This window comes from Malaclemys terrapin, chromosome 5, assembly GCF_027887155.1.
Source record: "Malaclemys terrapin pileata isolate rMalTer1 chromosome 5, rMalTer1.hap1, whole genome shotgun sequence".
NCBI classification, from domain to species: Eukaryota; Metazoa; Chordata; order Testudines; family Emydidae; genus Malaclemys; species Malaclemys terrapin.
This window is the reverse complement of record NC_071509.1, coordinates 135,446,456-135,459,480: the sequence shown is the minus strand read 5'-3', so window position 1 is coordinate 135,459,480 and position 13,025 is coordinate 135,446,456. Positions and strand designations below refer to the sequence as shown.

At 38.9% G+C, this 13,025-nt stretch overlaps 1 protein-coding gene across 2 annotated transcripts in view; it reads left to right on the top strand.

Moving 5' to 3' along the window:
* Nucleotides 1-11,911, top strand: part of YTHDC1 (YTH N6-methyladenosine RNA binding protein C1) — a 32,412-nt gene extending 20,501 nt beyond the window's left edge. For both annotated transcript variants that reach the window (XM_054029600.1, XM_054029601.1), the window contains 10 exons: nt 387-495; nt 617-734; nt 1,999-2,083; nt 3,623-3,789; nt 6,448-6,530; nt 8,253-8,289; nt 8,382-8,421; nt 8,507-8,569; nt 10,275-10,409; nt 10,925-11,911. In XM_054029600.1, coding sequence (XP_053885575.1) covers nt 387-495; nt 617-734; nt 1,999-2,083; nt 3,623-3,789; nt 6,448-6,530; nt 8,253-8,289; nt 8,382-8,421; nt 8,507-8,569; nt 10,275-10,409; nt 10,925-11,143 — 1,056 coding nt within the window. In that variant the 3' untranslated portion in view covers nt 11,144-11,911. The remainder of the gene's footprint in view (nt 1-386; nt 496-616; nt 735-1,998; nt 2,084-3,622; nt 3,790-6,447; nt 6,531-8,252; nt 8,290-8,381; nt 8,422-8,506; nt 8,570-10,274; nt 10,410-10,924) is intronic.
* The last annotated feature ends 1,114 nt before the right edge of the window (nt 11,912-13,025 follow it).

The following is a 13,025-nucleotide window of genomic DNA, read 5'->3' as shown; positions in this document are numbered from 1 at the left end:
TTTTTGGTTTAATTATCATAAGTCTCTTGATATTTGGTGTTAAACTTAACCTGACTCCAGGAGGTAGGGCTTTATGTGAGAATCCTTTTTTTAAATAAAAACTAAATTTCCCGCTGTCATTGTTGCAGAGAAAAACTCAGAAACCAGAAGGCAAAGAACCAGCACATTGGCTTAAACGTGAGACTAATTTTTAAATCTCATGACTTTTTAACACTGGGGTTGGCAATACCACTAGGTCTCCAATACAGCTGCCCCATAGTATTTTCTTCCAGACCACTAGCCTGGCCTTTTTTCCCCCTTTAAATCTCTTTTAAAATATTGAGTTAATGAACAGTTCCTTGTAGTGACTGACTTGTGTACATTTCCCTTGGGTTTTTTTTTTTTAGGGTGTTTGGTCAACTCTTCCAGTGAACGAGAAGAAGCTTAATGCTGCATTTAGAGCAGCAAGAAGTGTTATTTTAATATTTTCTGTGAGAGAAAGTGGAAAATTCCAAGGTAAATGAAAGTAACTTTTGATATGTGTGTTGGTGGTGGCTTTATTTTTTTTTTGTTTTTGTTTTTTGGTTTGTTTTTTAAGAAGCTGTTCTATTACCCTCTGCTATCTCGACTCCTCTAGGATTTGCAAGGCTCTCATCTGAATCCCATCATGGAGGATCCCCAATACATTGGGTTCTGCCTGCAGGAATGAATGCTAAAATGTTGGGAGGTGTCTTTAAAATCGACTGGATTTGCCGGTAAATATTTCTCTTCTTTTAAATGGTAGCCTTTATACTATACTACAGATGCTATTGTGGCAAGTCTACTAAGTAGGATCTCCGTCTCAGCACTGTTTCTAACTTTCATTTGTAAGTAGAAAATGCATGTCTCCATTCATTCTATCTGTTGTTTGGCTGTGCCCCTTTTGAAAATTCCCATCTGACTGAAATTCACTTAAATGGGGAAAAATCTGCCCCATTATTACTATAGCTGGGTTTGGGACCCCTTCCTATAAGTGAGATTGCTATAGCAAATGCTTTTTGTTTGCATCGTCCTAAACATTTTATACAGGGATTTTTAACTGAGCGTTTCTTCTTTTTCTTTTCTTTTCTTTTCAGTAGCCTAGTAAACTGAAATTAGATGCATTTGTTTGCAGTTATCTGAAAATCTTCCTTTTATAAAACAAAGTGTTCCTTTGAAATGTTCTGGACTCTCAGCCCTGGAGAGCAGAATAAAAACTCAAAGGGGGAAGTGTTTTGTACCCTGGGGTCTGGCTAAACATGAAAGATGCTGCTATCTCAAAACTTGTTAAAATGAAGGCCAGGTCGGGAGGAATAGATGCTCCTTTTTGGATGGAATAAATTATGCATATCTGATGTAAAACCGTAGGTAAAGTGATAGGATGCACCTGCTAAAAGGGCACATAAAACAAACATTAGCAAGCAAGACCATCAAGTTCAGGTAGCACTTGTAGGAAATTTCCTCCAGTGATTATCCAATAATCTAATGCATCCTCAAAGATGTAATGCTACTCCCACTTGGCTCAGATAAAATTCTAGAGAATTGTACCTACCAGAACTCGAACGTTACCAGATTTATATGCGTGAGCATTTTAAGCGGCAGTATGTCAGAGTTGGAACTTCTGTTATTTAGCAGCACACAGCACTAATAGTCTTATCTATACAATGGCACCCTGCTAACCAGCATTTATAAATTAGTACATGCTCTCTTCACCTCAGAGGTGAACTAGCGGAGTGCTGTAGTGAGAGGTCTCAGTGCTAAGCTTGTAGTTGGTTTGTTTTTGTTTTGTTTCTTTTTGTTTAAAAAAGACTAGTATAGACTGAACCAAATAATAATATTGAATTACAGATGTCTAAATGCATGGATTCTTAAGTCAGTAATTCACAAAGGATCATGTCGTGGAGCAAATGAATGAGGTTCTACACTACGTAATGTCCTATTGTGTGCGGTTTTTAAACTAATAGACAAAATAACTATAAATGATCCCACTTGCATATTTAGGCGTGAATTACCCTTCACTAAATCTGCTCACCTGACCAATCCTTGGAATGAACATAAACCAGTAAAGATTGGACGTGACGGACAGGTTTGTCAATTTTTTTTAATGAATGTCTTTAATAATAAAGTGAAACAAAAGACATGATTAGATAAACTTACTCAAGATGTGATAACTTTTAAGCGCTTATAACTATTCAGCTTTGCAGTACAGCTTTCATTGACAAGGGCATATGTGGGGCAAGGTTGATTTCTCATAGTACTGGAGAGGGAGCAGAATTGCAAAAGTAAGTTTGTAGCAGTTAGGTTAAGCAAATTATCAGCAATTTTGGTCTGGATCTAATGTGACTAGCAGCAGTTGGTGCTGACAAACTTTGTAACATTTCAGAGTTGCAGTGTAACAAATTTTATGTTAAGTTTGTGGTAGTATAACTTTCACTTTGTCGTAGAGTATTGCGCTGTTTAGAACAAGTTCTGGTGCTTTCAGTTCTGTCTTTTGCACTGCGTTTGCCTTATGTATTAAGTTTCTTCTGACACATATTCTACCGTTACAATAGGCACACCTTAAAATGCAAGCTGGTACCTCTTAGTTCTACCAAATATTCAAGAATACACTGAAATGGACACTGTCAACTCCAGTAACTTGGGCTTTATTTAAAAACACTCTTACAAAATCAACATGAATGGTTTTTATTTATTTAAAAAACAATTTTTGTTGGTTTGTTTTGAAGGAGGATGGGGGTTAAATATTCCCCTGCAGTGTAGTAGATCCAAACACAATTCATCTTGTACATAGGAACAAAGTAAAAGTGACTCTCGAGGCAGTAGAACTATCTATCTGACTTTACTGTTCAAAATTAATAATTTACAAAAAGCAAATGGACATTGCAAATCAGACTGTGCTTTTTAAAATTAGTAATACTGTTTAAAGGAATTGTATCTGATTCTTTTGACAGTTGCCCTTTAAATGGCTAAACAAATGTTTAAAACAAAAATATTTTCTGTCCACCTAACTGTCGGTAGAATTGCAGTCAATCCCTTTTTAAAATGATTATATGAAATTGCTGAACCTTTGGAGAGAATATTCCCGTATATTCAGGTAACGTGTAATTAAAATGTATGCATTAAGTTAGCTGTAACAAATTGCCTTATACGCTAGAAACATATTATACAGTAATTACACAAATTAAACCTCACTTTCACAAACTACTTGTGGCTCTTTCACTGAGTTTGGATAACATTTAATTCTTGAAAATAAATCTGCTTCACCATGCTTGTGGGATTATCATCCATATATTCCAGACTACAGTGTAAACTGATTAAGGTACGTGGTGATTATTTTCCTTAATTTTATGTGATTACAAAAAACTCTTTCAACTTTAAACAATAATGAAATGAAGCAGACCCGAATGTCTGTTAGGAAGGTATTGTGTCCCCAGCATAGGGGTATTTTATGATGATGCTAAATATCCCCCAAAGCATTGAAGCTAATAAAACTGTACTGTGCTCATTATTTTGTGGGATTGAAGTCTCCTCTTCAAAGTGTTTCTGTACCTGGCGAAAGTAATTAATGGGAGATGTTCCCTGTTTTCAGCTTGTAAATCACTGTTTAACTTCTAACTAATTCTAGGAAATTGAGCTTGAATGTGGAACCCAGCTTTGTCTCCTATTCCCTCCTGATGAAAGCATTGACTTGTATCAAGTCATTCATAAAATGCGGCACAAGCGACGAATGCATTCACAGCCCCGATCAAGAGGACGTCCATCCCGTCGAGAACCAGTCCGGGACGTGGGAAGGTTAGAAACGTTCTTTGGACTGATAATAGGCACATGTATCAGAATAACGTGATGGAGGAATGTGATTCATCAAAAGCTTTCCCTGCGATAAAGAAGAGAGAAAATCCTCAAATCAAGCTGCATGGAGGAGTTTGTGGCTTCATTGAGGATTTCACATTGTCCCCCGATCTGTCATATTTCAAGAGGAAAATGGGGATCTTTGCTTTTGCAGAAAAATAGTTCTTAAATAAATAAAGCTCTCTAGTTTAGACTAGATCTTTTATACAGATAACACAACATGTAATGTCAGCCATAGGTAAGCTTGGATTTATTATGAGCAGGCTAGATGGAGGAAGAGGAAGTCTTTATATGCCAAAATATGTTAATATCTTGTAAAAGCCTTTTCTTTCAGGTGTGTCTCTGGATAAGCCTTATGAAATATGGGACTTTTATAAGGATCACTTATAATTTTGCAGAAGATGCCGCCTCATTTTGAGGATAAAATATTTAAATAATTTTGATATTCAAGAGGAGCATTATTGGGACTATTTCAAATTGTATCACCGTGATGTGTTAACCCCATTGCCAAATATTCTCTAACATGTAACCACTGAATTCACACATCTTGCTGAGCTTCTGAAAACAGTAGGTTCTTTCCAAAGGGGATCGAGTGGCCCTTGGAGACCCGGCAACAAACCAAAAAGAATGGCTGTTGCTGTGTCTATATATACAACCTTTCCAGATGTTGGCAGTACCTGTGGACTTTAAAGTGTTTTTAGAGGATCGACATGGTTATTGATCACTGCTTTATGAACTTAACAGCATTTACCAGGAAAAGGGGGTATAACTTGTTACAGAATTGGAGAAGTCTTTGCAAAGAACTGATATAAGCCCTTCTACCAAACACCTTTTCCCTGTGTGTAGCCACTTTGCTTACAGATAAATCTAAAGTTTTTTTTTCCTGCTAAAGACTGTATGGTTTGGGCTGAAACCTTTGGTTAAGTTTCCTCTTTGCGGAAACATGCTGTGGTAGGTACAGATACCCAACAAGAGTCCCCATTTCCTTGAGCTTAAAAAGGACACTGTAACGAGTAGGTAGGAGGAAACCTGGCAGCGCCCCCATATTTTGGGCTTTAAAGGACTGAGCACCAAGATGGCTTTTGAAGTTAAGCTAAGAGGTTTCCAGTGCAATAAAGTATTTACAAGTGAAGGTTTTGCAATGGACTGCAAACTATACATATAACACCACCACACCTTCTCAAGCCTGCCAGGGCCTCCATTTATGTATGTGGCTTACAGCTTAAAGTCAGTAGTTGGACTACTATATGAACTGTTACTATCATGTTTTATACCGGTCGTAAATGCACTCTCAAAACTACAAGAAAGCGGTATGTTTATTCTTTACACCAGCTTTTATTTTTCTTAATCTGATTTTGCTGTAGATGCAACTGCTTTGGTTTTTGGGTTTTTTGCTCAGAGGGTGAAGAATCTGCTTTCATTTAAAACCAAACTTGATACTGGGTAAAGTGGGCTTTTAAAAACTAGAAAGTGGGAGGGGGGAGGAGAAATGATTGTTATGGAAACAGGTCAATTAGTAGAGCTATTAACAGCTGGTATCGTTTGCAAAATGGTTAACTGATTTGAAGGAACTTTAATTTGAATCCTTTATCAAGGGAACTGTACCTGTTGCTGGAAAATTCATTTTTAGCAGAATGTTTTAAACAATCTAATACTAAAAAGTGATTGGCCATTGTAATGCTGTATATTTTCTTGGTGGAGGGGCACTACTGACCAGCAGAAGTCTATTGAAGAACTAACTCAAGCCCATAACTGGAATGGAGCTGCTTTTAAAATGGGTTCCCCCAGCATGAGTGAAGTTCTTGCAGATTTTTTTAATGCTTCATATCAGCAACAGAGCAGTCCTCTTTAGAGAAGAGCTCTAATTATTTCAGTTAGGATGCTTCAGAGTTTTTAGAATGAATCCTTCCTTGGAAGGAACTGAGGTTAAACTAGTCATTTAGTCATTAGTCAGTGACAATCCAAAAATACTTCTAGCCCAATCATGTTAGATAGCTGATGGTGAAAGAGGCATGTGTGCAAATCATGCACACTTTTATTTTTAAATGTACCTGGAAAGAGGCTTTTATTTTACAAAAGTTTTGTCTGCCCTGTGGCTAACATTTTAGCAAAAATGTGTCCATGTAAAATGGATAAAACACTTTGCAAATGAGGCAACTATATTTAGATTTGACTGATTAATCAGATTTACTAAGTCTCTTTTTTTGTCTAATTCTTTTAGGTTAAATTAAGATGGAAAGTATAATGTTAAAGCGTAAGTTAAGAGATTGTTTTAGATCAGCTGGTTAAATATTCTCTTTGGATATTAAGCTATGGTTGGATCAAGTTCCTCTCTTACTGCCAAAGTCTGTTTATAACTATAAAGCGATAATCAAGTGTATTAATCTAGCACAGAATAGGGCTTCTGATGATTTGAAGTTAAACTTTAAAGCTTAAATTTATAAACTCTTGACTGTGAAACATATGCAAAACTGACTGAGTTCCGAATGACTCTAAACAGAGATCCTGGCCAGCTCATGGTGATTTTGTTCTGTGAGGGGATGCTGCTGTGAAGAACACGCCAAACAACCTTGTTTAATCTCTAATGTCTAATTTGTATAGGCGTCGACCAGAGGATTATGATATTCATAACAGCAGAAAGAAACCAAGGATTGACTATCCCCCTGAGTTTCACCAAAGACCAGGTTAATATCTCATGTGCACAAATGTAAAAGTATTTGCATTTTTGTGATGGAATTTTGAATTCATACAGGCCTAATGAGCTTTTAATATGTGACTAGGATTTAGAATGGGATTTTTCAAAAGTGTTCAGCATTGCTTACCTCTCCTCTCATTTAAGTTGATGGTAAATCTCCCACTTGTTTCACTGGGAGCCGAGTTAGGCCAGTGCTGAGCCCTCTTGAAAATCCCACCTTAAATTTAGTGTAAATTCTTCAGTAGTCTTAAAGTAATCGGACCACCCCGCTTATATTAGGTGGTAACCCAGACAGTTAAAATAGCCACTTCAAACTCCATTGCTTCCTAAATGGTGGGAGTGTTTCATTTCTATGAGCAGCGCCTTTCTTGCCCGTAAACCGTAACCTGAAAGTTAATCATGAAGGTGACCTATCAAAGTACCACTTTGAATGTATATAGCTACAAAAGTAGGCCATGATAGACCTATGTTAACTTTTTTCCATAATCTTTATATTGGTTTCAAATTTAAATTGGTAATTGACAAGCGTTTATTTGCAATGAATTGAGAGCTTTTTGTACCCTTTTTTTTGTAGACTTTTAACTGGGATTCACAACTGGGATCCCATGACCCTTAAGTCATGTGTGGGATGATACTAGAAGTTCCCATTTTGTTTTCAGAGAAACTTTTAAAAACTTGATCTGAAGCAGGTCAGAGTGTCCTCATGCTGTTTTCAAGGGCGGTCCACTGGCAGGGTGGGGAGGAGTTTCAGCTGGAAAAGTTAAGGGCTTCAGAAATAAAATAGCTTTTCCAGCAGCGTAAATGCAACAGCCACAGATTGCAGTATCACCAGTGTACCTTTGGTGCTGAAAAAGGCAGTGTCTGGACAGGACAGACTTCAGTCTAGGGAGTCTTAATGGAAGGTGCACTTCTGCGTGTAATGCATTATTTCCGTAGTAGATTTCTAAACCTTAAAAGCCTGCTTATATTTCAGTGTCCAGTTTGAATAGACTTCAGAGGCTGATTTCTTCAAAGAAGAGTTACTTTAATAGAGTGCTGTCATCATTAGTCAAACTTCCAAGAGCATTATTTACAGCTGAGAATTAAAGTAAAAAACCCACTTCTATAGCACTGCAAAAATGCTTTACGTCGTTCTGATTCCTCCCACCTTTTACAAATGCTTTTTGCTGAACTGCTTAAAGCAAGAGGTGCCAATTGCTCTCTTCTTCTTAAGACTATACTAGTGCCATCATCATCCGTTGTAAATTTTGACCCAATTTTTAATATCTCATACATACAGCTGTCCAGATTAACCCTGTCTATTGGACATGCAGTTAATAGGTAGAAATCTTGACCAGTTAATCAATACATGCCAATAGTCAAGTGCATGAGCATTGCCAAGCAATTCAGTCTAGTCTTTGTCTGCACAAATATCCCTTTCCCAATTTGTTTTGTACTGCATGCAAGCTCACCAGAGTGTATTTATCCATTCTTTAACATTGGAATGCCCTTTTCTGTATGCCATTACTTTACCCATCAAAGACATGCAGTAAGTCTGTAGAAATTACTTTGCAAGCGCTTCTGAAATGAGATAAGAACAGCAGTACATACAAGAACATACCTTTTAAGAGGAGGTTGTTGCAGAGGAAGGGTGGATGCGAACGACTGTAATTTAGGATTGTTATGGTGAAATGGTAAATTTGATTGATAACACTGCTTGATGTTTGAACAGGGTATATAAAGGATCCCAGGTATCAAGAAGTAGACAGGTAAGATGTGTTCATGTTGTTCATTTTTATGTCCTGGTAACTTGTTAATATCAGTCGCCTGGATTGAGTTTTACAAATCTTATTCCCAACAGACGATTTTCAGGAGTTCGCCGAGATGTGTTTTTAAATGGGGTAGGTTGACTCATTTATTTTTAACGTAATTTCTTGCACTTCCAAAGTTGTTATCAAAAGTTCATGTTGTTCTCTTTCATTGTAGTCCTACAATGATTACGTGAGGGAATTCCACAGTATGGGACCACCGCCACCATGGCAAGGAATGGTTTGTGTCTTGTTCAGCTTCATTTTCTAATTCAAAATAACCCCCCACGTTACCCTGTGGATGTGCCCACTCTTTCTGAACTGTTCTCGGCCTTCATACTCTCTTTAGGAAGGTGCCAGGTACTTCTGCTGTGTACTCTAAATTATGAAGTGTTGCAGGAAAACAAAATTGAATGGGGTAAATTACAGTAGGTAATGTCAAGATACGGTGATCAAACAATATGTTTGTTTCTTGAAGCTGTCTTGACAACCTAATATGTACTAGGACATAGGAATCCAGCTTAGTTTGAATGCATAAAAAAGTGAGGAAATTTGTTCTCCTAAAACAAAAACAAACCAAGAACTCTCCGTACAATGCACTATAACAGATGTGATCAGATCAATAATCCATCAATACTTGAAGGTTGAGTAGGAATACAGAATATAGCAGGAGGGAAACTGGCCACTGAGGGGTCTCTGAGTGTGAGAGTTGTCTGGCATTGGCAGTGAAGTGTCTAGGGAGCACTGGAGTATATTTAGCATGGTCCTGGTTAGGATGCTGCTCTGGGGCACTGGCTTTTTGGTTCCTTTGTGTATTCAGTTGAATAAACATACCAGCAAACTATTATTCATACACTGAGTGCATGATAATGTACCAGGCGTTATCTTTGTTCTACTGAGATGGGGTTCTCTGTCAATAGGAGGGCAATTCTCAGTTACCCAATTCCCTGCATTCTGGCTGTGTCTGGAGTTGGATAATCACTGTGCAGTTATTTCTCAATATCAGTTGCATATTTATAGCATGATCTCTGCTGTGACTCTTGTACTTGGGAATTGTCAGATGGTTTGTCAGCAGCAAAGATGCCCCCATGGCTTCTCACTCTTGGATGAAGCAAACAAAAAGTCTGTGTGCACAAAAATACCCAAACAAATGGGGCTATCAGACTGCAGGAAGGGAAGAGCTCAGTTCTCTGACCCATCTGTCCATCCTTCTACCCAGCCTGTCTCTACAGGTTGGCTAAATACGCATTTACACTAGAATCCAGCCCTCCCAAGCAGTTCAATTTGGAACCACTATGGCAAGCAAAACACTGTGGTGACTATTTACGGGAGAATGGCCTAGCTGATGCAGGGAGTGGAAGTAAGACAAGTTGAGGGGACATGGAGAATAGCCAAATTGCCTGGTGTGTTTTTTTTTTTTTTTTAAGATTAGTTTAGCTTCTGGCTTTTTGGCAGCCTATTTTTATCTTGTGGAATAGGCCTTTCATTCAAAATGTGAATATCCTAATAAAACTCAGCAGAACAACAGGTGCTTTGGCCTTGAAATCTCCCTCAGCCCAGTATATGCTTGTCTGCATGACTCCTATCTGAGGTAGCCAATACAACACCTAGTGAACTAATGAAAGCTGAAGTGTTCACAGTATTGCTCATTTTCATGACTGACAGAGAGAGAGAATCTTAGTGCTTTTGGGATATAGTTTTAAATAAATGCTGGTAGCTGAAGTTCAGTGAGAAGATCTGGTTGGAATCTACGCAGTGTCCTGCTGTCCACTCCATATGCAAGATAATGTTTTAAACCATAGTCCACCTGCAGAGGAGAATATATTTAAATGTTGTATTTGTTTTCCTTCAGAGTGGCAGGTAACTTGTCCTTGTAATCCTAACGTTAAGGATGATTTGCTCTGTATCTTGGAGTGTTCAACAAACATCCTTTAATTTCCTTATAGCCACCCTATCCAGCTATGGAACAGCCTCCACATCACCCTTATTATCAGCACCATGCTCCTCCACCTCAGGCCCACCCTCCATACTCAGGACACCACCCCGTACCCCACGAAGCAAGATACCGAGACAAGCGAGTAGTAAGTGTACATGAAAGCAAAGGGGAAGGGGCAAATCATACAGACCGGCTGAAGTAGGAATGGGGGGAATTCGGGGGTTGTTAGAAGCCTAAGCATACAGGAGGTTTCTTATTTCTGAAAATCTTGGCCTTACACTCCTGGGCTCCTAAATGTATTTTTGAAATCCGGCACCTCAGTGACCTAAATCAAGGCTGTGGGTGCTTTTGAAAATCCCCCTGAGGGACTTAAGAGCACAAGTCCCACCATTTCTTGGCCCAAGTTTGTGGAAGGCTTCCAGCTGTCAATGTGTACACTTCCCTGGTTGAAATTCAGTCCAAATCGGGAAGGATTTTTTTGGTATCTGTAGCTTGTCTGGAGAGGGGAGGAAACTTGTGCCGTTGCTATGAAAAAGTTTATGCTAAAGTTTCTTATCAGCTGCCTTTGATCCTGGCTTTCCAAAAAGCCCTAGTAGTGGATGGGTGAAGTGTTGGGACTTTGGGCAATTAAATAAATAGCCTTGTCCTTCTCTTTCACAGCACGACTACGATATGAGAGTAGACGACTTTCTGCGTCGCACACAAGCAGTGGTCAGTGGCCGGAGAAGCAGACCTCGAGAGAGAGAGCGGGAGAGGGAACGCGATCGTCCCAGAGACAACAGGAGAGACAGAGAACGGGGACGGGATCGGGAAAGGGAGAGAGAGAGAATTTGTGAGCGGGACAGAGACAGGGGGGAAAGAGGCAGATATAGAAGATAATCCATCTGGAACCAGTGGTCATTTGAAACAAAACAACAAAGCTTGTATTTTTTTTTTGTGTGTTTACAAGTAGTACACTTTATTTTCAGCTGTCTACTTAAAGTTTGTTGTGTAGAAGGTTTTACAATGACCCTCTTTGTTCCAAGCATGCAGTAAACTACGAACTGGAAAAACTCAATCAGCCAAAAGAAAAAATGCACAAAGTTGATATTTGAGTTGACATTTTTATTGGAGAATGGGAAACAGTTAAGAATGTAGATATTGGTTCATTTTCAATAAGTGTTCATCTACTTCTAGTGACTTCCTCCTAGGTTTTTAAAATATTGCTGGATAACTGCCATCATTTTTTTTTTTTTTTTTTTTTTTTGCTTTATTTTCTTACATGTAGTTTCACATGGTTCAGTGGGAAAAAATGCTGCTATCAAGTATGCAACTATTGAAGTATGATGATTTGACTGTATGGCAGTGTTGTAGCAGCCTTTTGGTTTTCTGTTTTTTAACCTTTGCTGTAGAGTGTTTTGTCAGTCTTCAATAATGAAAGCAATATTAAGAAGACACTATTGATATCTAATTTTTAATCTTTTTAAAAATCTTCCTGTGTTCAGTAACCCTCTGGTCCATGCTATTGTCTAGCCTCCCTGAAACGTACACATTGCTTGGAATGTTCACAGTTTGCGTGTGTGGAAGCAGAAAATGTTGCTGTATTCTACATTGCTACCATTTTTTATAAAAAAAAAAATAATAATAATAAATTGGTAACAATTGAAATTTTAGCTTGGCTTGTTATTTTAAAGGCTTCCAGGTTTGCTAACAGTTCTAGGAAGGCTGGCCTGTGTATTTAAAAGTTACCTATTTTCCCCTTCAGTAAAGATCTTTCCAATGGGTGAAATTCAACCCAGACAGCTGTAAGCTGGGGCTCGGTATCCCCAAAACTAAGGGCTAGCCTACGCTAACGCTTTACGTAACTGAAGTTGATGTGACTTAGGTTGACTTATGGCGGTGTCTACACTGCGCTGTATCAACGGAAGATGCTCTCTTGTCGACATAGCTTCCACCTCTTGGGGTGGTGGAGTACAGATCGACTTAGTGTGTCTTCACCAGACCAGCTAAATCAACACCGCTCCATCAGTCACAGCAGTGTCGGTTTCACCGGGAGGGCAGACATGGCCTTTAATGTCCTCGCCCTGTGCCAGTCTCGACACCACTTCATTTAAAGAGAGATCCAAACCACCCCCGTGTCAATCAATTGCTCGATCCAGACAAAATTACAGGGCACACACCCACTGTGCAGAGCCAACATAGGCATGCCTCTATGTAACATGCCATAGCAAATGCCCTGGGATATTTCATTGACTTCTGTATTGTAAATGCTCTTGAACAGGACGGATTTGAATTTAAACTTGCAATAGTAAAAACCAGAGAGCTAACCTACAACTTGAGAGTTCAATGGAAAAAACCACTCTTCTTTGCATGCAGTTAGAGGCTTTTCCCTGTTCTCACTTTACTGTGAGTTAACTTTTGGATTGAAATGTATTATTCTTAGGCCATGTCTACAGTTACTGGTAGATCAGCACTGCTGCAATCAATGCAGCAGGTGTCGATTTAGTGGGTCTAGTGAAGACCCACTAAATCGAAGGGAGAGCATACTCTGGTCGACTCCTATACTCCACCTCCCTGAGAAGAGTAAGGGAAGTCGACAGGAGAGCATCTCTTGTTGACGCAGCACGGTGTAGACACCGTAGTAAGTCGACCTAAGCTACATAGACTCCAATTATGTTATTCACGTAACTTAGGTCACCTTACCATGGTAATATAGACAAGGCCTCAGTCATCTCAGGAGGCAGGAACCTCCTTGATCCTAGCAAGTTTAGACTCTTACAGC